Source organism: Zeugodacus cucurbitae, chromosome 5 (genome assembly GCF_028554725.1).
Source record: "Zeugodacus cucurbitae isolate PBARC_wt_2022May chromosome 5, idZeuCucr1.2, whole genome shotgun sequence".
NCBI classification, from domain to species: domain Eukaryota; kingdom Metazoa; phylum Arthropoda; class Insecta; order Diptera; family Tephritidae; genus Zeugodacus; species Zeugodacus cucurbitae.
Genome location: NC_071670.1, coordinates 25,125,181 through 25,150,708, shown reverse-complemented (window position 1 = coordinate 25,150,708; position 25,528 = coordinate 25,125,181). Strand labels below are relative to the sequence as shown.

Here is a 25,528-nt window from a genome sequence, read left to right as displayed (position 1 = left end):
ATCCTCTCGCCTTTGCCTTGTTTGCTGGCAGGAGCTGGTTTTGCAGACTCGACAAAGCTAAAGTAGGCATTCAGAGAAGGTGTAGAAAGTGTGTGATCACGAAGGAAGCTCTACTACTGCTACTTCAGAGGACATGAAAAGATGTCAGATATGAGACGAACGATACGTCAGGATGACCGAATATAAGATTGGGTTGCAGTTTTAGCAGCGATACGGGAAATCTCTCAATAATATAGTACAAAATCTCGCTAGTCAATCGCTGGTTCCAGCGATAGATAATCCTACCAACCATTTTAACAAACCATCTATATGTTTGACCGAATTGCCTTTGAATTTATAAAACTGATCAAACTATGGACAGAACGCATTGAGCCGTCACCAAGCCAGGCTCATTATTTTAATCATTTAAGGTTATTTTTTTATTGTACTTATTATACAATGCTTAAATACAAACAACAATTCAATTCTAATAAGTTAAAAAATAATTAAAAGCTAAATGTTAGAGAAATTCATTTGCTGCAACGTTACGTTTCAGTCGGTTTTCTCGTTCAGCAGTTTCGATGAGTCTGGATGCCTCCAAGTCTCATTTCGTGAGACTTTGTAAGTTTGGTTATTTCGTTTACTACTGAATCTACACCAAGATCACGATGAAGGTTAGCAGATCTAACATGCCAAGAAGCATTAACTATACTTACCTTATTTTGGAAGCGCTGAATGCAGGCAATACAGCTTTGACTTGAGCAACCCCATAGTTGAGCTCCATAGTCCCAAATTGGCTTTAGCACTTGGTTATATTGAAAGCGTGGATCTACCGACTAGGTGGTAAAACTTAGCAAATTTTGTATCAAGCTCACCCCTTTTTTATTGACATGCTTTTTCCAGCGAAACTAAGCATCTAGGGTGATTCCTAGGTACTTAGTATTATTGTAATGTGGTATAGGAGTACCATTTATATAAATGGGATGGTATGATGTTATTTTTTAAGTAAAGTCTACGTGTATTAATTTGGAATTGTTTAATTTAATGCGCCACTTGGACTGCTGCTCGAAGGATAGGGCTGTGTCATCCGCAAACGTCGCTGTCACATAACTTGAGTCATTGGGGATATCACTTGTAAAAAGCAAGTAAAGCATTGGCCCAAGCACGCTTCCCTGGGGAACACCCGCTTCTATGGGTTGCAAGTTTGATTATGCATCCTCTTGTTTTATGCGAAAATATCTACCTTTTAGGTAGGAGAAATTATTTCGCAATATGATTTGAACAGGCATTTCAATTTGATTAGTAGACCCGAATGCCAAACTCTACCATAGTAAACTCTAGCCATAACACTCTTAGAATTATCTCAGAATCATTATATCTTAAATCTACTTAAATATTACAACATGGAAGATTGCATAAAGGTTGCAACACCATTAGATGCTGGGTTTAAGGTGTATTGTAGCAGCAAACAATGCAAGAAGGTCGACGGGTAGAATATCTGTCAACCATATGTGCTTTGATGTATTTGGCGATTTCAACGAGACCAGATATCCTACATTCGATGAGTAAAGTATCAAAGTATCTGCGAAATATAGATCTCCATGAAGAACTTGAACCAGGAGTGAAACATGTGTTCCGATATTTGAAGAAGATATGAAGTTATAAATTACACTACAGCATAATCAGCAAAGCTTTTGAGGGTTTTGCAGATGCCGACTGGTAGTGACCCTAGTAATAGACAGTCATATTATGGTAATGCTTTTGTAGCAGCTGGTGGCGTATTCTCTTTAGATTCAAAGAAGCAGAGCGTTGTGACCTTAAGCAGTACTGAGGCAGCGGCATACTATATCAAAAAGCTTCTTAATAGAATGGGGTTCGAGCAGAGCGGACCAATGATATTAAATAATGACAATTTGAGTTCGCAAAACCTTTTGAATCACATCTATTATGCAATGAGGAATCATATCGACATCACGTTTCACCACATGCGTCAAATGTTTAGCAAAAATGAAATATATGTATTTTAATTACATTTCAACTAGTAATATTATTTCAGATATGTTAACTAAAAACTTACAAAAGTTAAAGCATGTAAAATTCTCAAGAGATGGGAATATATTAACTAATTGATGTAAGTGTAAAGTAAAGTTTCATAAAGTTTATTGGAGATAAAGTTTCATAAAGTTTGATATGGCAACCCTTCCATCACTATTTCGTTGCCCTCAACTCTTCCTATCATAAGGGGTTAGGTGAGTTTCGAAATTTCAATATTTGAAAAAAAAAATATTGTCTTATTAAATAGTGCAATTAGTTAACAATATATCAAATCAGTCCGAGTAACATTCTAAGAGATATACCCTTTGAAAATTCCACCCATCACCCGTTTATCTCAAAACTCAATTCAATCAAAACTCAACTATATTTATTCATGTGCTATCGAAATATTTTTAGTTTATTGTTTTAAGATAAACTAATCAGAGAGATGAGGTTTTCAAAATTTGAAAATAAAAATTTCACGAAATATTGCTTAAATATGTATTTTTGATATGCTGAATTGTCTAAATGAAATATATGATTGTATATTTAAAAAATGTGTAAAAATACCTCTTAAACCTATATTCTTTTGTGCACCCGTTTTATGAGTTCAGTCTATTTGAATAAATCAAGCTTACATTTTTAAACAGACATTTAAAAAATCAAACTCTTCCTCTGAAAAAACTCCACTCTGACTTCAACAAAAATAAGCCATTTTGGGAAGATACAATCCGAAAATTTTTAAACAGAAAATAACCCCAAAACATAGATTACCCCAGTAGCTTCTTTTCCTTGATTTCCTTTCCATCAGTCCAGGCGCTGCTTAACATCCTTAATGTGATTAGGTTAGATGAATAGCATGACCTCGAAAATAGCTTAGTCCTTCTAAATATTCTGGGCATTAAGACTACTGATTCAACGGAAATGACAGGCATTTATGTTTTCTACTATTAGCAAAAATTATATTTTATTCCACACATTTTTGAAAAAGTAATCTGTGAAAAAATAGTAAAAATATGTGTAGTTCAAATTCGGATTCCATCAGCTCTTTGGAATGTTATATGATGAAATCTCTTGGGAATATAATATTCAAAAATATTTTTTTTCATTCTCTGCTCTTCATTTTTATAGTTCTATATATATTATAGTATAGTTACAATTCCGAAATTAATAAATACCCTGTGTATTATATTGCATAGGTAACAATCCAAGTTACATATGTTAATTAATACTGTAGCCCACATTGACGAATTTAACGACACAAATTGTATTCTGTTATTTATATTTAGTATTTTATGAATTAGGTATTTGACAAGCTCTTATTGCAACCAACTGAAGTAAAACAAAAATTGGAGAAAAAACTTCACTATATTCAAGGCCAGTTTGACCAGATAATTTTAAACATAATAAATATTTAAATATCGATATAAGTACCAAGAAGTATGTACTCCACATAACTCTATGAAGTGCTTTCCGCTTGTTATCAGAATCAAGATACATTCGAATGCCCACGATCACACAAAAGTATGCATTAAAAATATCAATACAAAATAAAGGACTAAATGTTGTAAACCAATCGATTACAGAATTTGAGGAAGATGCAGATATTTTAAACGCTAATATGATCGTAAAAGTAAGCATTCCGCATAAGTTAACTAATATTTCAAACTCTGTAAGACCAAGCCAACGTACGAGTTCTGACAATTTAAACATAGTTAATAAGAAAAACTTTTATTCGGTTATATGGCGTGATAGCTTTATATGCACAGCAGAATTGTTACGTGTTCTCAAGGCAATATCTTCGTACTCGAGTAAAGGATGAGCTTCATCTGAAAAAAATAAACGAACATAAATGTATATAAATACGTTCATACATGCATATACAGTGTTTTGAATAAAAAACAACAAAAATTATTTGACTAATAATATATATAAGTAGGCAAATTAAGATTGATCAAATAGTTGACCTTTAACCAAAATAGTTTTAATATTTAAAGTTTCCGCATTTGGCATTACATGATAATATTTAGTGTGAAAGAATCCTAGACATACTCTCGACAAGATTTTGGCACACCTCTTTTATATGTTGTACCACTAATCTTCACAAGAGATATCTTGTCAACAGACAGTTTTTTACTCTTACTTTTCCAAACTAACTGTCGTCCGTCAGAAGTCGTTTTGTTGTACACAGCTGTCAACGCATTCAAAAGCGCATCAAGAAATGATCAGCTGAGCAAAAATTTTAAAATTAATGACGAATAAACTTGAAATAAGTGAATTATTCCCTTTAATGAAATTGTACACAAACTGTGCATTTTATGGAACATGAATCTTCCGACGTATCTACAGAATGATTTAAAAATAAAGACTTATGAAACCATTTTGGCGATAAATGGAAACAGTTTTCTTGGCAACGGTATCTTTGTAACAATAATTGAATATTAAGTTGCTAGCAGCCTACGCCATAGCTTTCAATTTATGTCATATGTCATAAATGTAACATTTCAAATATTTACAGAAACGAAACAAAAAGCTCAAACTTGCTGATCCATCCAAACTCCACCTTTATTAAAACATATAATGGATGGAAACATTTTAAGATCAGACTAAAAAGGTACAGAGAAAATGCGTTACATGGTCCTTTGTTGCAAAGATGATGAGTCAAGTGAAGTTCAGATAGAAAAATTCAAAGTGTATTCAACAAAGTGAACTAATGTCATATACATTTAATTATTCTTTACCCGAATTTGACATTTGACATCAATGGCAACAATTGATTTAACCCTTGCATTTATTCATAAATTCAAATTTTGAAATTCAAAAGTAAACAAATTTCAAACCAACAAAAATATTTTTTAAATGAATAAAAGAAAATGCCGAATACTTTCTGCTTGTGCAAAACAATCATGGCAGCAATTTACTAATGTTTTGTGCTCCAACTGAAAAATTGCAAAATATTTTATTTATATATATTATATTGTACAAGATAAAAAATACGGGTTAATGTATACAAATACATGAATTGTTTACTATTTTATTGTCAAAAACAGGTATGTCAAATACTTAGTTCACTTTGTTGAATACACTTTGGAAAAATTAAATCACTCAAACAGAAGTGCGCTACTTCTCGTGAAAACTGATTGATGCATCATGTATGTTTTTACATGTCATTTCAAGTTCAATACCGAATGGTCCGAGAAAGCATGGTCATCCGTTCAATCGATAGTCGGTTCTACGTAATCGGAACCGCTAAAACAACTTTATTATTAAAACGTTCATTGAATTCAATAAATAATTAAAAAAACATAAAAATTAACACATTTTAGTATGTATAAGTATGTATATAATCAATAAAAACGAACAAAAAAGTGTCTTATTATTATATTGGAAAAAACTCTTAATCGCGTAAAAAGAGTTTTCTGTTCGCTAATTTTAATATAGAAAATTATTAATTTAAAACTATTAATCAAATTTAATAGTCTAAATGAACATAAATTCAAAAGACTCTAAATCAACTCAGATTTTAAAAATTCCTAAGATGATTACAGACGATAAGAGTCCATGGGGGGAAAGACATATCGTACACTAAAGTCATTTCTGAGAGTGACTGTCTAATAAGATACTGCACTCGATTTGCATCTTCGCCGATTCAAGACAATTCTGAATCGACACTAGAAATAAAATGCCAAACAATTGACAACTTTGGGCCACGGCTTCAAGCTGCATATGACGCAATAGTAGATTCTGACGATTCAGTTCTACCAGAAAACTTTGAATCTTCGGCTTACGCCAAATACTAAAACTACTTAGTCCAGTATGTAGTCACAAAAATTATGATCTCAGATCAATTAAAACTTATGAAGTCAATCGCACCTACTCCCCATTCGAGAGTAGAGTTGGCACAAGAAGAAATTTCAGACATTTACCTCAAAGTGCCAACATGCGATACAGAAATATTTCACTTAGGTTATGAACAATGACCGTCCTTCCGGGACAAGTTTACAGCCGTGCACATAAACCATCCTAAATTATCGCAAGAGCAAAATTTGTATCACCTCAGATACAAAACTTAAGATCAAGCAGGCGTAATAGTCAAACAGTTCGCGTTAAATAACGAAAATTTCAATTTGGCTTGGGAAGCTCTGAAATCAAGGTATGAAAACAAAATAATATTGGTCGACAAGCAAATAACGATACTCATGAACTTGCCGAAAATTCAAAGAGAACCCAGAGAAGAATTCATAAAACTAGAAACCACTGTTTCCAATTGTTTGTCGGTTCTATCGACACAAAATATTCCCACAGACAACTGGGACCCTATTCTGGTAAACATATGCACCGCAGCATTATGAGAAAACTCACTACTTTTCTGAGAGCAATTGCTCTCATCAAGAAGAACCTGCCCAACGTGGCAACAAATGAAAGATTTCTTAACTACCCAATATGTAAATTGTGGAAAGTGTAGATAAAATAATAATCAGAACAAAAAACGTTCAAAACAATATAAACCGAAGCTTCAGTAGACCCCAAGCTAGTAGCAACAATAACTCAAACAGAAGTTTTTTCAATTCACATACATTCACTTCTGAACAAAACAAGCATCCGTCATGCGAACTATGTACAGGAGAATACACGCTTAAATCTTGCGAGAAATTAAAAAAATTAAATATTAGTGAAAGGAACAACTATGTCAGATCAAAACGACTCTGTACAAACTGCTTGTCCCACACACATAATATAAATAACTGAGCATTATCCGCCATAACAAAAAGACACATTTTATCCTCTGTGCCAAAACTTTTCGACCCCGAAGGATGGCTTTCGCCAATTATGATACAAGCGACAATTCTGATTCAAGAAGTATGGCTAGACGGAACCGATTGTGACGAACAAGTGAAACCTCTTCGCTTACAAAAATTGTACCAGTTTGCTAATAATCTGAACGACATTTCTCAGATACAAATATCACGGTGGGTACACTATTCCCCCGAATACAAAGACGAACACGGCTTTTGCGACGCCTCTGAAAAGGCATATTGTGCACTACAAGTCACCTACTAGTAGCAAAAGCGAAAGTTGCTCCTCTAAAAATGCTTAGTCTACGACTTGAACTCTGTGGCGCACTGCAACTAGCCAAACTAGTATCGGTTGTGCAGACCCATTTAAACATGGCGATAAATAAATTATATCTCTGGTCCGATTCAGAAATAGTTCTAGCCTGGTTAGAAAAACCACCACATGCGTGGAAAACGTATATTTCTAACAGAACGTCTCAAATACTTGGCCTAGTAGGATCAGCCACTTGGCGACACGTAGCCAGTGCTGACAATCCTGCTGATCTAGGTACAAGAGGATGCAAACCTTGGCCACAATCACCTATGCGCAACATAATTGCCACAGAAGGTCGAAAAATCGCTACTTATCATACCACACTGGATGATGATGACATCTTTGAACGATTTTCATCGTTCCCAAGGGCACTCAGAGTAGTCGCCTATGTTTTCAAATTCGTAGAACGGCTCAAACTTAGAATTTAAGGAGCAACATACCCTCAATGCGGAACATTGACGCACTTTGACTTACAAAAAGCAAAGGTCGCTCTTATCGCATCGACTCAAATGCGCTACTTCATCCGCGAAATAGCACAACTGAGAGAATCAAATCCCATCGATAGAAAAAGTTCACTTTTAGTTTTAAATCCTTTCCTAGACATGAAAGGTCTACTTAGAGCGAATGGTCGGCTTGAAAACTCAAGCCTAACATACAATGAACGCCACCCTATAATCATACCAGAGAAGTCTCCATTTACCACACTCTTCCTTCATTATATCCACATACTAATGCTACACACCAAACATCGCCTCATGCAACAGATAGTCCGTCAAGAGTACTATATTCGCCGTCTTAAGCCCAAAATAAAGAAATGTATTTTCATGTGCAAGATCTGCACTATGCATAAGCATAAAATGCGAACACAGATTATGGCAGCACTTCAACCTGAACGCTGCAATTTCGCTCAGCCCTTCACTATCACAGGTGTCGATTTAGCTGGGCCTTTTCAGATAAAGGCGTCCATGCTAAGATCTCCCACCCTCATGAAAGGCTATGTGGCTGTTTTTGTCTGTTTTACGACAAAAGCAGTACCCCTTAAGCTATGCACCAATTTGACGACAGAGGCTTTTCTCGTCGTCGCCTTACGCAGGACTGCACATCTATCAATAGGTGCATGGTATGTATGCTATCGATTACTGCACCGCATCACCAAACCCGTCGTCGGGCAACAACCTGCCCCATGCAGTTGCAGTGCACGCCAACGACCGCGGACAAACAAAACACCACGGTCACGTCGATCGACAACCCCAGAATCCCGGCGATCGTCACCACGACGGCGCCAGGCGCGATCTAATTCCCGCCGTTCAACCGGCCTCAGCAACGTGGTTGCCACTTTGCAAAAACTTCAACGACTACTACTAAATCTTCGCCTAGGGGTGGCATAATGTATAAATGAGCCCCCTACGCAACACACTACTAATTACCCCGGACACACACCATTCAACAAAGTCAATACACATCATTTAACACGCTCCAATACGCATCCCTGACACTTCACCATCTCCATACTTACCATAGCATCACCTACCATTCACATTAACACACACGCATATGTAAATCTCTCACGAGAACTTCACACTTCGACACACACAAACGCACACCAACTTGAACATCAACGAAGACTTCGTCGTGTTTTTTTATTACACTCCTCCATTTCATATAATTTGCTAAATAATCCGTGATTAATCTGTATCGGAATTATTGTAAAAAACTATTGTAAATAATATCCGGAAATTCACGCGTCTACGGACATATTTCTAAACTCTATTCTATTACGAAACTAAAGGCATTTTTTAGTGTTGCGGAAGAAAAGCAACTTTTAGTTTATTTTTTAAGAGTTTAATAATTTATTTTGTGCTTGTGCTTCGCTAAAAATTAAATATGCCGAACAAAAAAAATTTCCGAAATGCAAAAAAGTAATATTTTGATGTTGGAAAACCGCAACTTTAAAGTCGATCTGAATCGTTAACTTTACGATATATAAAGTAAAAACTAGTGAAGATATCGGAACAGAACTTTGCATAAATACTGCATTTATAGTGTGGCACACGCTTTCTAAACATCGCTGAAATCGGACCATAGGTTTTCTAGGACCCATATACACGAGGACCTCAGTGCTTCTAATCTTTATTTAACCAAAAAATAGGTAATAGAATTAAATAAATAAATTAGGGAGTATAAAATGTTCGGTCACAACCGAACTTAGCCCTTCCTTGCTTGTTAAAAATAGTTTCATGTATAGGTATCTATCGATTTCTCCATATTTTGCACAAATATTGGCGATACTACTTTTGCAACGTTAGAAAAATTCTATTGATTCCGAAACACAAATACATGTTTGTGCTTATATAATAAGTAAATTACATACAAACATATTAAATGTATTGACTGTTATTTCGACGATCTAACCCTGATCGGTAAGTTTTATGTTTTTATCTGTATTGTATATTGCCACAGATATACAGTTTGTCAACTAATTCTTTGCAAAATGCAAATTGATACAAAGAATCAACTTTGACATATGCAAAAACAACAAAACACCAATTGTCAATGAATTCTTTGCAAATGCAAGCACAAGTTTTTTTTTTCAATATTTCTTTATTTATTGAATCTGCTTTGTTTAAAGCCTAACAATAAGTATTAAAATCTTAAATCTATTTACAACTAAGTAAGCTCAAGAATGTGTTTGAGCTTTTTGGCAGAACGTTGCTCTTTAGTAGGCAGGTAGATCTCTTCTTTTTAAACGAGTTTGATTGGAATGTACCAAGGCGTTTGCCAATGGGTTTGGATGTTTACGAAGTTTAGAAATATATTTCTTTCTACTGTCCTCTATTTCCTTCTTTACCATAGGAATATCAAGATCCTTATGGATATTTTCATTACGCATGTACCATGGTGAACCCGTTATTGTTCTAAGCATTTTAGATTGGAATCTCTGAATTATATCAATGTTGGTTGCACAGGTCGTTACCATACATCCAAATCGGTTTTATGATTGCATTGTATAACAGGACTTTGTTGTCTAGGCTAAGTTTAGAATTTTTGGTTAGAAGCCAATTTAAATTTGCTGCTCTTAACTTCATGCAAGTTACTTTACTCGCTATATGTTTCCACCACGTAAGCCTTCGATCCAGGTGAATCCCAAGATAAGTTACTTCATTCGCTTGGGGTACTAATACATTGTTTATTTTAACTGTCCGACATGTTTCTGGCCTTAGAGAAAATGTAACATGCTTTTTTGCTCATTAATTTTTATACGCCAGTTGGCTAGCCATTCTTCGACACAAGTTAAGTGCTCCTCTAATACTCTTGATGCTCTAATGGGGCATTTGTTTCGGCTTACTATGGCTGTGTCATCCGCAAAAGTGGATGGCAATACGTTATTAGCTATTGGAATGTCTGCTGTATATATTATGTACAGAGTGGGGCCTAATACACTGCCCTGAGGTACACCGGCCCTTATTGCTCGTTCTTCTGATATAAAATCTGCTACTTTAACCGTAAATTTCCTATTTCTTAAATATGACTCCAATGTTTTATGCAATTCGTAAGGTAAAACGTTTTTGATTTTCCATAAAAGGCCTTCATGCCAGACCTTATCGAACGCCTGAGCTACATCGAGAAAAATAGCTGAACAGTACTCTCTGTGCTCGAATGCTTTCCTGATTTCGTTTGTAAGCACTTGCTCTATTCACTTGCTCTACTGTGTCATGTTTAGCACGAAAACCGAATTGATGGGTTGGTATTATATTATTTTCGTGGAGGAAAGGAGACATTTTTGATAGTAAAACTTTTTCGAATATTTTGGAAAGACATGGTAAGAGACTTATTGGTCTGTAGGAAGATGGTTGTGTTAAGTCTTTTCCAAGTTTATCTATCATGATGATCTGCGACTTTTTCCACGAAATTGGATAGTACCCGAAACCAAGAATTGCATTAAAGAGCATAGAGAGCACTGATATAGCAATATTTGACAACTCAATTAACATTTTTGGAGCAATATTATCGTGTCCTGAAGACTTTTTCGGATTTAGCTCTTTTAGGATCTTGAAAATCTCATAAGTAGACGTCCTAATAGACACGCTTGACTCGTTTGCAATATTGGGCAAAGTTGGCAACTTAAAGTTGTTTTTTGGTCCATTGGGTTGAAATACCTTTTCTAGGTGATTTGCAAAGCAATTTGACTTTTCCTCATTACTGCGCGCGCAATTACCATTCGACTGTCTTATAGGCATCTTGGAATCTACTGGAGGCTTAAAATACTTTTGGGCTTTCCAAAGGGAGTTTTTCTTGCTAGAATTTGGACACAGTTGCTTGATATAATTTTCAGTATTGTATTTTTCATCGCGTTTTCTTTTAGGTGTTGCCAAGACAGCTGCATTTGTTATTACATCATTGAATTCCGTTACGCTTTCATCAATATCTCTTCCTGTACTTATTTTTAAATCGATATTAATGTGGCTACTGATATATTTTCTATATTTCAACCAGTTAGTTTTAAAAGATGTTAGAGATACTTTTGGCTCAACTATCATGGGCTGTTCGCATAACTTTATTAGTACAGGAGAATGATCTGAAGATAAGTCTGTACATGTATCTGCTGTTATTAGCGATCTATCCATATTTTTGACTACAGCAAAATCTATTAAGTCTGGTATTTTGTTTCTATCAGTGGGCCAGTATGTCGGCTTACCAGGAGATATTATATCAAGGTTATTGTGCTTATTTATAATAGTGATACGTGAATGGCAGTTAAATCGCTCCCCTTCTACTCAGCTGCAACTAAAATATGCTGTACGAAAACTAAAAACAGCGCTTAAACGTGAGGAAGAATACCACACTCACAATTATATAAAGAAACTGTGTCCAAATTCAAACAAAGGAAATTCTCTTTGGAAAGCCCAAAAGTCAATGAAGCCTCCAGTCGACTCCAACTTGCCTATAAGAGGCTTGGGTGGAAACTGGGCAAGAAGTGACGAGGATAAGGCAAATTGTTTCGCAAATCACCTAGAAAAGGTATTTCAACCTAATTGCCCAAAGAACAGCTTTAAGCTGCCAATCATCTCCAATAGCGCTAACGAGTCGCTTGGGTCTATTCAAACGTCATCTTCTGAAATTATTAAAATCATAAAAGAGCTGAATCCTAAAAAGTCGGCAGGACACGATAAAATTACTCCAAAAATGCTAATTGAGTTACCAAATATTGCTTTAACAGTACTCTCCTTGCTCTTTAACGCTATTCTCAGTTTCGGGTACTATCCAAGTTCATGGAAAAAGTCGCAGATCATCATGATAGAGAAAACAGGTAAAGACTTGACACAGCCGTCTTCATACAGACCAATCAGTCTTCTACCCTGTCTTTCTAAAATATTTGAAAAAGTGTTACTATCAAAGATGTCTCCTTTCCTCCTTGAAAATAATGTAATACCAACGCACCAATTCGGTTTTCGTGCAAAACATGGCACTGTAGAACAAGTAAATAGAATTACTAACGAAATCAGAAGGGCGTTCGAGTATAGAGAGTACTGTTCTGCTATATTTCTAGATGTGGCTCAGGCGTTCGATAAAGTGTGGCATGACGGGCTTTTATATAAGATTAAAAAAAGCTTACCTCTCGAAATGCATAAAACCTTGGAGTCTTACTTAAAAAATAGAAAGTTTACTGTCAAAGTAGGAGACTTCATATCTGAAGAACGACCAATAAGAGCTGGTGTACCTCAGGGCAGTGTTTTAGGGCCAACTCTATACATAATATATACAGCAGACCTTCCAACAGCTAGTAATATTTTGACATCAACTTTTGCGGATGACACAGCTTTAGTGAGCCGAAACAAATGCCCAATTATAGCATCAAAAGTATTAGGAGCGCATTTGATTTTTGTCGAAGAATGGCTAGCAAACTGGCGTATAAATGTAAACGAACAGAAGTGCAAGCATGTTACATTTTCTCTAAGACCAAAAACGTGTCCGGCAGTTAAAATGAACAATATTTTAGTACCCCAACCGACTGAAGTAACATATCTTGGTATTCATTTGGATAGAAGGCTCACGTGGAGAAAACACATATCGAGCAAAATAACCTGCATGAAGATAAGAGCAGCACATTTAAATTGGCTTTTAAATAAAAATTCAAAACTTAGCCTAGACAACAAAGTTCTATTATACAACGCGGTCATAAAGCCGATTTGGATGTACGGCATCCAACTGTGGGGTACGACCTGTGCAACCAATATCGATATAATTCAGAGATTCCAATCAAAAATGCTTAGGGCAATCACGTGCTCACCATGGTACATGCGTAATGAAAATATCCATAAAGATCTTGGTATTCTCATGGTAAAGAAAGAAGTAGAGAACAGCAGAAATAAATATTTGTCCAAACTCCGCGATCACCCAAACCCATTGGCTAATGCTTTATTACATTCTTGTAATCAATCACGTCTAAAAAGAAGAGATATGCCAGCACACTGAGGAGCAACGTTTCACCAAAACAACTCAATCAATTGGTTGAGCTTGTCTAGTTTTAATTAGAATTAAGATTTTATAACTTATTGTTAGGCTCCAAAGAGCAGATTCAATAAATAAAGAATTATATGAAAAAAAAAAAATAATAATAATAGTGTAGTACAGCTGTCGTCCTTTCGGATTAATAAGACGTGAGCCCCAGTACATGTGTTTTGCATTATAATCACCACCTGCTAGAAATCTTGGACCTAGCGTTCCAAAAAAATCTTTAAATTCGCAGTCTGTAATTTTAAAACGAGGTGGACAGTATATAGCCGTCAGATTGAGGTCAGAACCTCGATTTTTCAATGATATTGTTGTAGCTTGTAGCTGCGCTGTAGCATGTGGTTCTAAAGTATGGTGGTTTAGCCGATTTCTAACCAATACTGCTGTTCCACCGTGCGCCTTTCCATCTGGATGATTTGTAACATGAAGTCTATATCCCGCTATAAAGAAATTGTTTTTATTTGTTAAATGAGTTTCTGATATCAGCATAACATCTATGTTTTTTTCAGTCAGAAATCGTATTAACTCCAGTTTGTGTTGGTTTACACCGTTGGCATTCCATATACAAATATTTAGTATACTCATTTTTTAGATAATAAGGTTTGTAACATTTGATTTTGAGATTTGATCAAATCTTGGATCATGTTTTGCATCGTAGACATGAATTGTGTCATACATTGAGTCACATTTAGAATCATATTTTCAATACCTCCACTTGGTGGATTTTGCGGTTGTTGCATTTGTACAGCGTTGCCTTTTACCACATTTGCATAGCTTCCCTGGACAAGGATATCCTTAGAATTACCAGGTTTCGAAATCTGGTCTGTAATTACTACATTTTCGTTACGAGGGATATTCAACATTTGGTTACGACGAGCTTGAATTCCCAGTGACAATTTTGATTTCAAGTCTTTATATACAGGGCAGCCCCTGTAGTTAGCAGTATGATTTCCTCCACAGTTACTGCATTTTTTATTTGTATCCTCTTCTTTAAGAGTGCATTTTTATGTTGGGTGCAAATCACCACATACCACACAAACACTGCGTAGAGTGCAAAATGATTTGGTATGCCCATACTCTTGGCAGTTAGTGCATTGTACCGGACCATTTCTTTTATGAGGTTCTTCAACGGTAATTCTACGATGGAGTAAATATTTTAAATTGTCTATTGGGTGTGTTTCATTCTTTTTTATTGGATTAGAGTTTGGCAACAATTCAATTTTAAACATTGGTTGTGGTACTTTATTTCTATTGAAGATATTTACCACATTTTTAATTCCAAAGCCGCATTCTTCAAGGGCTTCTTTGATATCATTAGATTCTACCGAAGACTCAATGCCTTTTACAACAACTAGGCCTTTAAAGCTCTTCAGTTGATAAGAATAATAATTCTTGTTGTTATTTGACAAAAATTTCACTATATCCATAAAACTTTTCTCAGTGTAGGATTGTATTTTAGTTTCATCTATCTTGCCTTTTTTCAAAGGCACGATATGAAAATTGTTGGTACCTACAATTTCACTGAGTTTATCAACAAGTGCATTTGAGCTACGCTCACGTAAATATATTGGCGGCGGCTTGGCATTCGCGACTGTGGTGGCACCCTTCGCATCGTCGTCCAAACCATTGCTTAGTATGGCAAATCTGTTGCCATTTAAATTTCCAGGCTTATTTGTATTAAGCGTGGCGGGTTGAAACTTTTTGGCATTAACCGCTGTCTTGATAGGACTTGATTTCCTTTTTATGTTGACGTAGCGGTCAATGCCAGTCTGTACAGATTGTACTTTTCTCTTCGGTACATGCTCACCTTGCATTGTTTTTTCCATTGTTGTCCGCTCGTTTGCTGATACCTGCTGGGTTGATGTTGCCTGCTGATTTGTTGTTGCGCACTTGCTGGTTTTTTCAGTTTCTGCTGATCCCTTCTGCTGCTCGGCTGAGCGCTTCGATGACTCATCTTTCTCACCGTTTGATTGTTTATTTGAGAGAGCAGATTTTGCAGGCTCAACAAAGCTGAAGTAGGCGTTCAGAGAATGCCTACGACCTTGCTGTTGAGACTGCGCAGCGCTAGCGCTCATGTTTGTTTTTTTTATTTGTTTGTTTTGTTCACTTTTCTATGTTGTTTGTTATTTATTGTTATTTTAAACTAATTTGTTTTGTTTATGTTTTGTGTTTTGATTTAAAATTTCGAATACACAAGTTATTGTTTGTTTATTTTTTTTGTTTTGCTTTTATTATTAATTTATTATGAAAGTTTTCACGAAGCGCATTAAGCACGTCCGTACTCTTTGAAAGCTTACCCTCAAGCACAAGTTGAAGAGAAATTCGTGAGAAATGAACGGGAAATTCTTAAAAAAAAAACCAACACGTGTTCTTCTGGGCACATTCTGGCATATATTCGAATTCCACAGATCTAATTGGATATAAGTCTTGTCATGCAAATGAGTTCACGAGAAATTTAACCAATTGGTATATTTTCATTATTTCAAAAAAAAAAAATAAAAATAGGTGTCCAAAATTTTTAATATTAAGCTAAGGACAATATTATTTAGGTGCAAAAAAAAATAAAATATACTGCACTGGAAGAACTCTGGACTCAAACTTTCAGGGCATTCACTTTGGGATTTTTCTAAAATATCACAATAAGTAGATAAAATCCCAAATACTTGCCTGAAAGAGATGGGTAAAAATAAAAAAAATATTACAGCAACAACGGTAACAATGAGGAAGTGAGAAAAGAGTCAGTACACGTCCCAAGTAGCGTGGAAAAAGCCACCGCTTTCTGTCATTAATATTAAAAAATGTATAAAATTCGCTATAGATAAGGATAATATCATTATAAGAATGTCCCGTTCATTTCTCATGAATTCGTTCTTCGACTTGTGCTTGCATTTTGCAAATAATTCATTGACAATTGGTTTTTTGTTGTTTTTGCTTATTTGGGGCCTATCTTATATTTTTGTTGTTTTTTAACAAATTCTATTACTAGATATATATCTTATAATTATCATAAAAAACTAAACCTTTGTTAAAGAAATTTAATGTCAAAGTTGTTTTTTAGTTTACGTGGACGTGTATTTATCATTGTAACAGAAAATGGCCTAACTCACTAACAGCGATATGTTTACATGAATAGTGTCATAACTTAAAAAAACACGATTTTCCGGGTGAGTATGCGGAAATGTGGGCAAAATCTATATTGAGTAAAAATATAATTCTAATGCGTAGAAAAATAGACAGTCGAGATAAGAATGTGTCGTTATGCCACTAGTTATGACACATTATTTTGAACCACAATAACGACACATCTCAGTTGTGCCAGGATTTGTAATGTTTTGTTTTTCTGAAAAATTTACATATTTTGTATTGAACGTATTGCCAAATGGTTGGTTTTCCTTTCAGAAGGAACGCATATTTTGTGTTACAACGATATTGGTGAAAACGTAATTAATGGTCACGCAAAATGTAACGATATCTTCTATAATATAAAAATGAATCGCTAAATGTGTTGCTAAGCACATAACTCGAGAATAGGTGAACCGATTTCGCCAATTTTTTCTAGAATATTCAATGTACAAGGATGGTTCTTATGGAAAAATTTAAAAAATTGCCCGAAAAAAGTATTAGAAAGTTAGTAAATATGGAAAAATTGCGAGGAAGATAATAAGAGAATTTTATTTGAGTTGACACCAAAATTATAAAAGAAGGAAACCAAAAAGTAATAATATTTTGAAGGTTGTCATTGTTGCTTTGTTAAAATATTTTTGTCATTGTTCAATTGTATAAGGTTGTGTCGATAGCTCAAAACAATTTGTAATAAGTAAGGAAAGGACATTTTATACGAACATTCTATACTCTCGCAATTTATTGATGTAATTTTATTAAGATAACACTCAATTTGACCCATATATTCAGCATAAAGTCCAATAGAATAACGAAAATCATCGTATATAGTATACGAGGGCTGAGGTAATTCCTGAACCGATTTCACTCATTTTCGCCACCAAGGTATAACGGGAATAGGGGCAACAAATGGCACATTCGGCCTTGAAATTACTGATAAACTTCAAATCAACGAAACAACAGTAAAAAAAAGCGCTTTAGCGAAGAATTTTCAGATATTCTAGAGGCATTGCACATGACTTTAAAAGATTTACGCGATAAAGAAACCATTTTTGGTGAAGCCATGATTCTGTGCAGGTTATTCCTGGATCAACTGTTGCTGACGAACTAATCGCATGCCTAAAATCATCTAATTTATGGCGGCACATGAAGAATCGCCAATTAACAACTAACTTACGAGTGATTTTGCACCAATATCAAATTGCGATTGTAGAAGCAGTTGGAAATGGTAGCGACGGAGTGGACACCTCGACGGATTAAATCATTTCCAACAGATTTCTGTAACTTTATGGCATCGAAAGAGAGGTTGTTCATCGTGTTTTTCCTGACATGAAACCCCAATATAATAACCATAAATGGCTGATTGAATGACCTATATTGGTGGTAAAAAACAAAGATGTCTATAATCTCAATACGACAATTTAGGATTTCGTTCTAGGAGAGTTGACACAGCTACAAAGATGGATGACGTAGAATTCAAAGTTTTCAAAATTTGACAAATTATGAAGATTTACGCTTAATACAGATCTACAATAATGTCTATCAATCAAATTTACCGGCTAAAACGTTTTCGTCTTTATGCGTAAGAATTTTTTCACTATATTGAAGAGTTTACTAATTTAATGTATACCTTAGCCACAAATACGTGTGGCCGGGTCTGCTAGTATTTGCATAAATATCTTAAAAGCTACAGTACAAAATTACAAACTATACTGTCAAACTGTCAAAAAGAAAGGTGCAAAAATCACGTTTTTCGATAAACTATAAAATGTGACCTCAAATTTGTCGAAAAATAGTTTTCTTTTACTATTTTAGTTTACGTTACTATATGCTAACCGTGGGTCGCTTAGGGTACTGGTTTTTTATTCACGTTTCATGCATTTTGAATCGCGTGCGAATTTTTTCCCTACTTCTTTTAAACAAAAATAGGAATATTTCCTGCTTTTTTATTTTTTGTTTAGTGGTTTGTCGTTGCACCAAATTAATGAATTTATTCAAGAGCTTGACGAAGCCAGATGAATTACCAACCAAAATTTATATTGAGATTCCTTTGCATGGCAATAAATCTGGCGAAGATCATGCGGAAGACAAATCTTGAGCAACACCAGATAGGTTTTGTCCTCCTCAGCTATAGGCGGATGACCAGTGGACAAAAAAAAGCATATTTGAAAATAATATTGCGTTATATATTTGGCGTAGGAACCGCTTTAAGCGATTATAGCCGAAACCAAAAGAACGCGCCACTCATTCCTCCTTTTTGCTTTTTGGCGCCAACTGGAATCACCAAGTGACGCCAGGTCACTTTCCACTTGGTCTTTCCATCGGAGTGGAGCATTGATTAGCATCTGAAAAATTTGGAAGAGGTTTTCCAACGCATAGCTAGCGCTGGTTTAAAACTGAGCCCAAAGTAGTGTTCTTTGTTCAAGAAGGAAGTGGGCTATTTAGGACACAAGGTGACAACGAAAGACATTTGCACAGCTCAAGAAAAGATAGAGGCAGTGAAAGATTGCCCCAGACCTAAAAATTTATAGCCTCGACAGATGAGCAAAATTAATGCGCCTTAAGAAATGCCAATGCGCATTGAAATTTTATGGTGACAGATGACAAATTTTGGGTATTTAGACAGCGGATTGAGAAATTTGACTATTCATTAAACAAAGTAAACAAATGTATCATCACATTTTCGTCGCTGGTTGTCGTTGTTTTTGAAACTGCTCGCTGTTTGCTTTCTACCATCTGAAAACATTAAAATTAGTTATTTTTAATATATTTGTAAATAATTTAATTGGCAAAATAGAAACATAAATTATTTGTTTATGTTTTTTTCTTCTTCCTTGTATAAATTAGCATTCACAATAGCAAATATTGGCCATTTTTGTGCAGCGTTGCCAACTCAAATTTGGTAAATTCAGTTAAAAGCACGGCATTACTATTTTGCTATAAAATGGATAAATGCGCGAGTTAAAGCAAATCAACTCCGCTAATACTAATTAGCACTGTCGTCTGTCTAGGCTATTACACGAGTTGCGGAGTTTCCTTGGACTGTGTACCTATTACCGACGATTCGTTCCAAATTTCGCCAGGGTAACTAGTAGCCTCCACGAACTCACGAAGAAGAACAAAGCCTTTGAATGTTCTGAAGGACAGTATTATAGGCAGACAATAAGTAAGCCAGAGAAGAATTATTGCATAACGCGAAGAGAATTACTGGCATTGCTGAAGTGCAACAAACATTTTCCTAAGGACCTTTATGGACAACGATTTCGAGTAAGGACAGATCACGCAGCATTAAAATGGCTTCTGCAATTCAATAATCCAGAAGGACAGTTGGCACGGTGGATTGAGGGACTCCAAAGTTATGACTATAGAACATCGCAAAGGTAGTCGTGGGAATGCGGGGGCGATGTCCCGTCGTCCTTGTAATTTAGAATGTAGACATTGTTCAAAAACAGAGGCCAAGGAAGACATTGTAGATATCCGATTAATGGCAATAGCTTCGACAGAAGGATGGGATCCAAAGGAATAGCATTATCTGGCTGCTTGCATCCAGTATGGGAAAGCGAAGATGGACAAAGTTCCCGAACTCTTATAATCGTTCCGAAAGTAAGAATTCCCGATGTTCTCAAGGAGATGAATAACGGTGCAATTGGAGGGCATATGGGATTCACACAAAAACCTTGGAAAAACTAAAGAAAATATTTTATTGGGTTGGTTGTCGGCAATCAGTCACGGAGTGGATTGCTAATTGGGAGTGCATTACAGCTAAAGGGCCGAAATACAGGGGTCACGGCCAGATGAAGCAGTACAATTCGGGTGCGCCATTTCCCACCAGTAAATTACGCAACAAATACGTTTTAGTAGTCATGGATTATTTCAGCAAATGGCCAGAAGTATACCCAATTCTCAACCAAGAAGCTGAAACAGTAGCAAATGTATTCATAGCCTTGTTCCAGATGGCTTACGGAAGAAAGGATTGTCTCCTAAATTTCAATGTAGTTGGGAAGGAGCGTACCAGGTTGTTAAACGGATCAATGATGTGGTGTATTGCATACAGACAATTGGAAGACCCAGGAATAAAATGAAGGTGGTACATCTAGAACGGCTTGCAGCATTTGGTTCTGGAAGTGTGCCTAATCGGGACCAGAGATAAAGAGATGTACAACTCTCATATCACTGGAAGTGAGAGCGCAATTGTAAACGTCAAAACCACCTAAACTTTGACAGTTTGTCGAGATGAGGAGGTTTTGACGTTTCGCAATTGGGAAACTGGAAAGGCCATATTGAAATGTTGCAAAAAAAATAAATCGATGGAGACATTTTTATCCGCCTTGCAAGATCACTAATAAGAACTTAAAACAATAAATATAAATGAAAACGCGTAATTTAAAAGTGGTATAAGAATATTTTTCTGAATTGCAGCAGCGAGAAACTAATTTTTCATGGAAAATTATAAAAGAAATTGATTTATTTTCAGTTGACACTTAATAATTGACCATATTTATTACTGAAACTTCGAAAACCGGCTATTTTAATATACCATTTTATCACTAAATGAAACTGAAATAAGTTATTTTATATTAAACATTCAGTATATAATAATTTTTAACCATAATAAATGTTGGGTATTTTAATTTAAATGCCCAAAAATTAGTATTTTGTCTGATCTGGCAATAATGCAAAATGTTATAAAAAACGCAAATTTTGAGGCGCGCTCACACTGGAATAAGTTGGACATCCCTTTATCCCTGTCGGGACGATCAGACTTAAGTGGTGGGCAGTGTGACGAACATGTATGCTAGAATAAACTAGAATTGACAATCGAAATCAATAACTTGCCAGATTTATCCAGACATCGATATTCGTAGTTGCCAGAATATTCGAGTGGTGATATATTGCTAACAATCGACTATATAAGGGCTGCTGGACTGGCAGCAAGACACAGTTCTAATTAGAGAGTTGCCGAGTAAAGTGCAAGAAGTTATAAGTAAGAAGTTGTAAACTCGTATAACGAGTAATAAAGTGTTAAGTTCTTTGAATTAGAAGTAAACATAAGTGTATCACCACTAAATAGTGACTATTATTTGACAATCCAGTGATCGAACTGAGGGCAGAGTTTCAGCGTAAACGGTTTATTTTAGAAATCCGTTACAGTATAAATAAAGAATATTTTTTGAAGATATTGATATGTTATTTAATATTGTAGTACATTAGGCCACTTTTTTTACACCTTGGATTACGTTAGTTAAGTTTGAATAAGGACCCCTAATAAAAAGATCGGCACAGTAGTTTTGAGTTTATTGCTTACAAACACATACAAACATTTCCTCTTTATAATAGTAGTATAGATATTACATAGCGATAGTTTATTCAATAAACTTATGGCGTTTTTCTATATTTACTAAATAATAGACAATTGAAAACTTTAAACCGCTCTCCTGAAAAATCGACAAACCTTTTTGAGTTGTGACACTATTCATGTAAATGAGCGGTATGATTTATTCAACAAGTACAAACTTTTTAACCTGTCACCTCTAGGTATGTTATTTATATATTTTACACATTTAAGCTTATACTTACCAATCAACTGGATGGTTGAAGTATGTATGGAGTATGATAATTTCTGACCGTAGTTCTTGATAATGTGTAGGGCTAAGTTAAGGCAACGGTTAATAGAACTCCCCATGCAATGGAGATAAATATCTTTTTCGCCTGTATTGAAAATATCTTTGCAATATTTAAGTTGTGTCTGTAATCGAAAAATAAAACAAAAAACATTGTAACGGAAAGATTAATTTGGTTATAAAAATGATTACAGTACACAAAAAATCTGTCTTGCTCAGGGAATTATGCATATCTACTTGATATATATAGTATATATTAAACAAGTTAAAAAAAAAAAAACAAGTAAGGAAAGGCTTAGTTCGGGTGCAACCGGACATTTTATACTCTCGCAATTTATTGCAATAGTTTTATTAAGATATCACACAATTTGACACATTTATTCGGCATAAAGTCCAATAGAATAAGAAAAATCATCATACAAGCTTTATGAGGGCTGAGGCAATTCCTGAACCAATTTCCCTCATTATATGCTCACTTAAGAAGAAATCTCCAGCGATTATTAGTGTTAGTTAGTTAGTTATTATAGAGAACTTACATAATTAAGTTCTGCTTTCAAATCTCTGACAGAAAAATCTGAATTTCTATAAAATACTAATGTTGAAGCATTTAAAGAAACGAACAGACAGACATCCGGATTTCAATCCTTTTGGTCAAACTGGTCATTCTCGATTAAATATACAATATGATTAGTTTATAGTTCTTAAAAATTGAAGTCTATTTATTGAATAAAGTAAATAATATAATTAAAATTCCTATTAATGATATATGGCTTAATCTCTTCTTGCTCTTATGCATGTATGTCTTTATTTGTAAGTACGTGTAATTCTTCTAAACAACTAATATAACAAGTAACATTTTATACTCTCTCAATTTATTTATTTAACTTTATTTATATTATATAATACACAATTTGACCCACATATTCGTCATATATATTGTATAAAGTCCATTGAAAGTTGGAAACCATATTAGGTAAGAAGCACCGAGGTCCTCGTGTTCGATATATGGGGCCTTAAAAAGCTATGGTCCGATTTCGGCAATTTTTAGAATGTGGCTGCCACACTATTAACATAGTGTTTGTGCACAGTTCTGCACCGATATCTTCAATAGTGCTTATTTTATATTTTGTAAAGTAAACGATTCAGATCGTCTTCAAAGTTCTGGTATATAGGAAGTAGGCGTGGTTGTGAAGCGATTTGGCCTATTTTCACAACATATCATTGGGATGTAAGGAAACTATTACAAACCAAGTTTCACTGAAATCGGTCGAGTAGTTCCTGAGGTATGGTTTTTGCCCCATATGTGGGCGATGCCACGCCATTTCTTAAGTGACTTTTAGTAATTGTCAACCTAACCTTTGTATGGGAGATGGGCGTGGGCGATTTCTTTCATTTTTGGACTGTATTAAGTGGCTAAAACAACGACTGCAGAAAGTTTGGTTTATATAGCTCTATTGGTTTGCGAGATATGTACAAAAAACCTATTTGGGGGCGGGGCCACGCATAGTTCATAGTGCGATCCTTCATACCAAATTTTATTTCCATAGCTTTATTTATGGCCTAGTTATAGCTCTTTAAATGTTTTCGATTATCCCATTTTGTGGGCGTGGGAGTGGTCCGATTTTGCCCATCTTCAAACTTAACCGTCTTATACCCAAGACACACATGCAGTAACAATACTATTGTTCATACAATTACCAGATGTGTGTCACCAACTACTAGCACTTTACCATGTGAGCAATGTAGTATTTTGCTGGTAACAATTTGTGGTATTTCACTAAACACAGCTAAAAATAGGTAAGAAACCTGCGATAGAGCTTATATACAAAAGCTTTTTAAAATATTTTGTCAAAATGACTCTTCAAACAAAAATTTTCACAAGTTTTTTTTCACAACGCCAGGGTCATGTATGACGTTATTTTGATGGCCGTAAGCGACGGGCTTTTAAGATACATTTCAACTACTTCTGTTTTTTGTGCAGAAAATACATATTTTAGCATTTTTTTGTAACTTTAAAAATTGATTTCTCCATTACTCATATGTAAATATTTATTGATTACATTTTTTTTGAAATATCTGATGTCTGTGAAACTAAGTTTTTACTAAAAATCGATGTGTGTCAATGTATGTAGTAAACACAATACCATAATACTTTTATCATGGTATTGTTACTACATGTGTGTCTCGGGTATTATGGTGCCAAGAAATACGTGTACCAAATACGTAAATTTTTACTCAAGTTACAGTTTGCACGGATGGACTGATAGACATCCTGATTGGAACTTTACTCGTCAGCTTGATTATTTTGATATATATAATCCGATATCTAACTCGTTTAGTTTTAGGACTTACGACCAACCGTTATGTGAACAAAACAAATAATATCATCTTTAGCAACTTTATTGCTAGAGCATAAAAATAAGAAATTTAAAAGGCAAAGTATTGTCATTATGTGCTGGTGCAATGTTGGCTTATTTTTCTATTTTTGTAAACAATCAGCTGTTATATCGAGCCCAATATAATCAGTAAAACATCTTTAAATGGGAATATAATTCGCAACTTTTAAAACGCTTGTGGTTGGACTTTGAGCTTAATTTATATTTGTTCCCTTATCATATTGGCTATTAGCTGCTAAAGCGTATATTTTGTGATAAGCCTCGACCTCTTGTGTCAGAGTAAAAGCATTCGTGCTTTGCCACAAACATCACGTCTGTAAGGCTTTGCAAAAGCCCTGATAATATCCCCAAGTCAGCGTCTTAATACAATTTTATGTTATAACACATATTAAATAATTATCCTGATTTTGATTCTTCTGCCGCTACTACATACCACTTATCTGCTTAAATAAATATATTAAGTTTCACTAACCTCGAAATTAGACTTCGATGTAATATAAACATCACGTTTACTTTTGAATTGCTTTCTGAAAATTCTTTTTGCTTGGTTACCACATTTATTGTTTCCCATGGTATGCAATGCAATTCGTAAATATAAAATATGTACGTTGTAACAAAACAAAACTACAATACTGTGTCATACATGTATGCCGTGTAAACAAGAATCGATATCGATAACTTGACAGATTTATCCTCAAATCCATATTCATAGTTGCCAGAATGTTGGAATGGGAATGTTTTGTAAGCATCTACCAT

General features: G+C 35.0%; 2 protein-coding genes across 2 annotated transcripts; both read right to left on the bottom strand.

The window, feature by feature from the left end:
* Window positions 1–3,278: 3,278 nt before the first annotated feature.
* On the bottom strand, window positions 3,279–3,726 carry LOC114805282 (transmembrane protein 203). The gene has a single exon (XM_029045903.2). It carries the CDS (start codon window positions 3,724–3,726, stop codon window positions 3,307–3,309), a length of 420 nt encoding a protein of 139 aa, XP_028901736.1. The 3' UTR covers window positions 3,279–3,306.
* On the bottom strand, window positions 3,718–25,389 carry LOC105220416 (ribonuclease P protein subunit p20). Its single transcript, XM_054232256.1, has 3 exons — window positions 25,245–25,389; window positions 22,333–22,501; window positions 3,718–3,842 (listed from the first exon to the last, which is right to left on the bottom strand). Exons 1-3 carry the CDS (start codon window positions 25,341–25,343, stop codon window positions 3,745–3,747), a joined length of 366 nt encoding a protein of 121 aa, XP_054088231.1. The 5' UTR covers window positions 25,344–25,389; the 3' UTR covers window positions 3,718–3,744.
* Window positions 25,390–25,528: the final 139 nt, after the last annotated feature.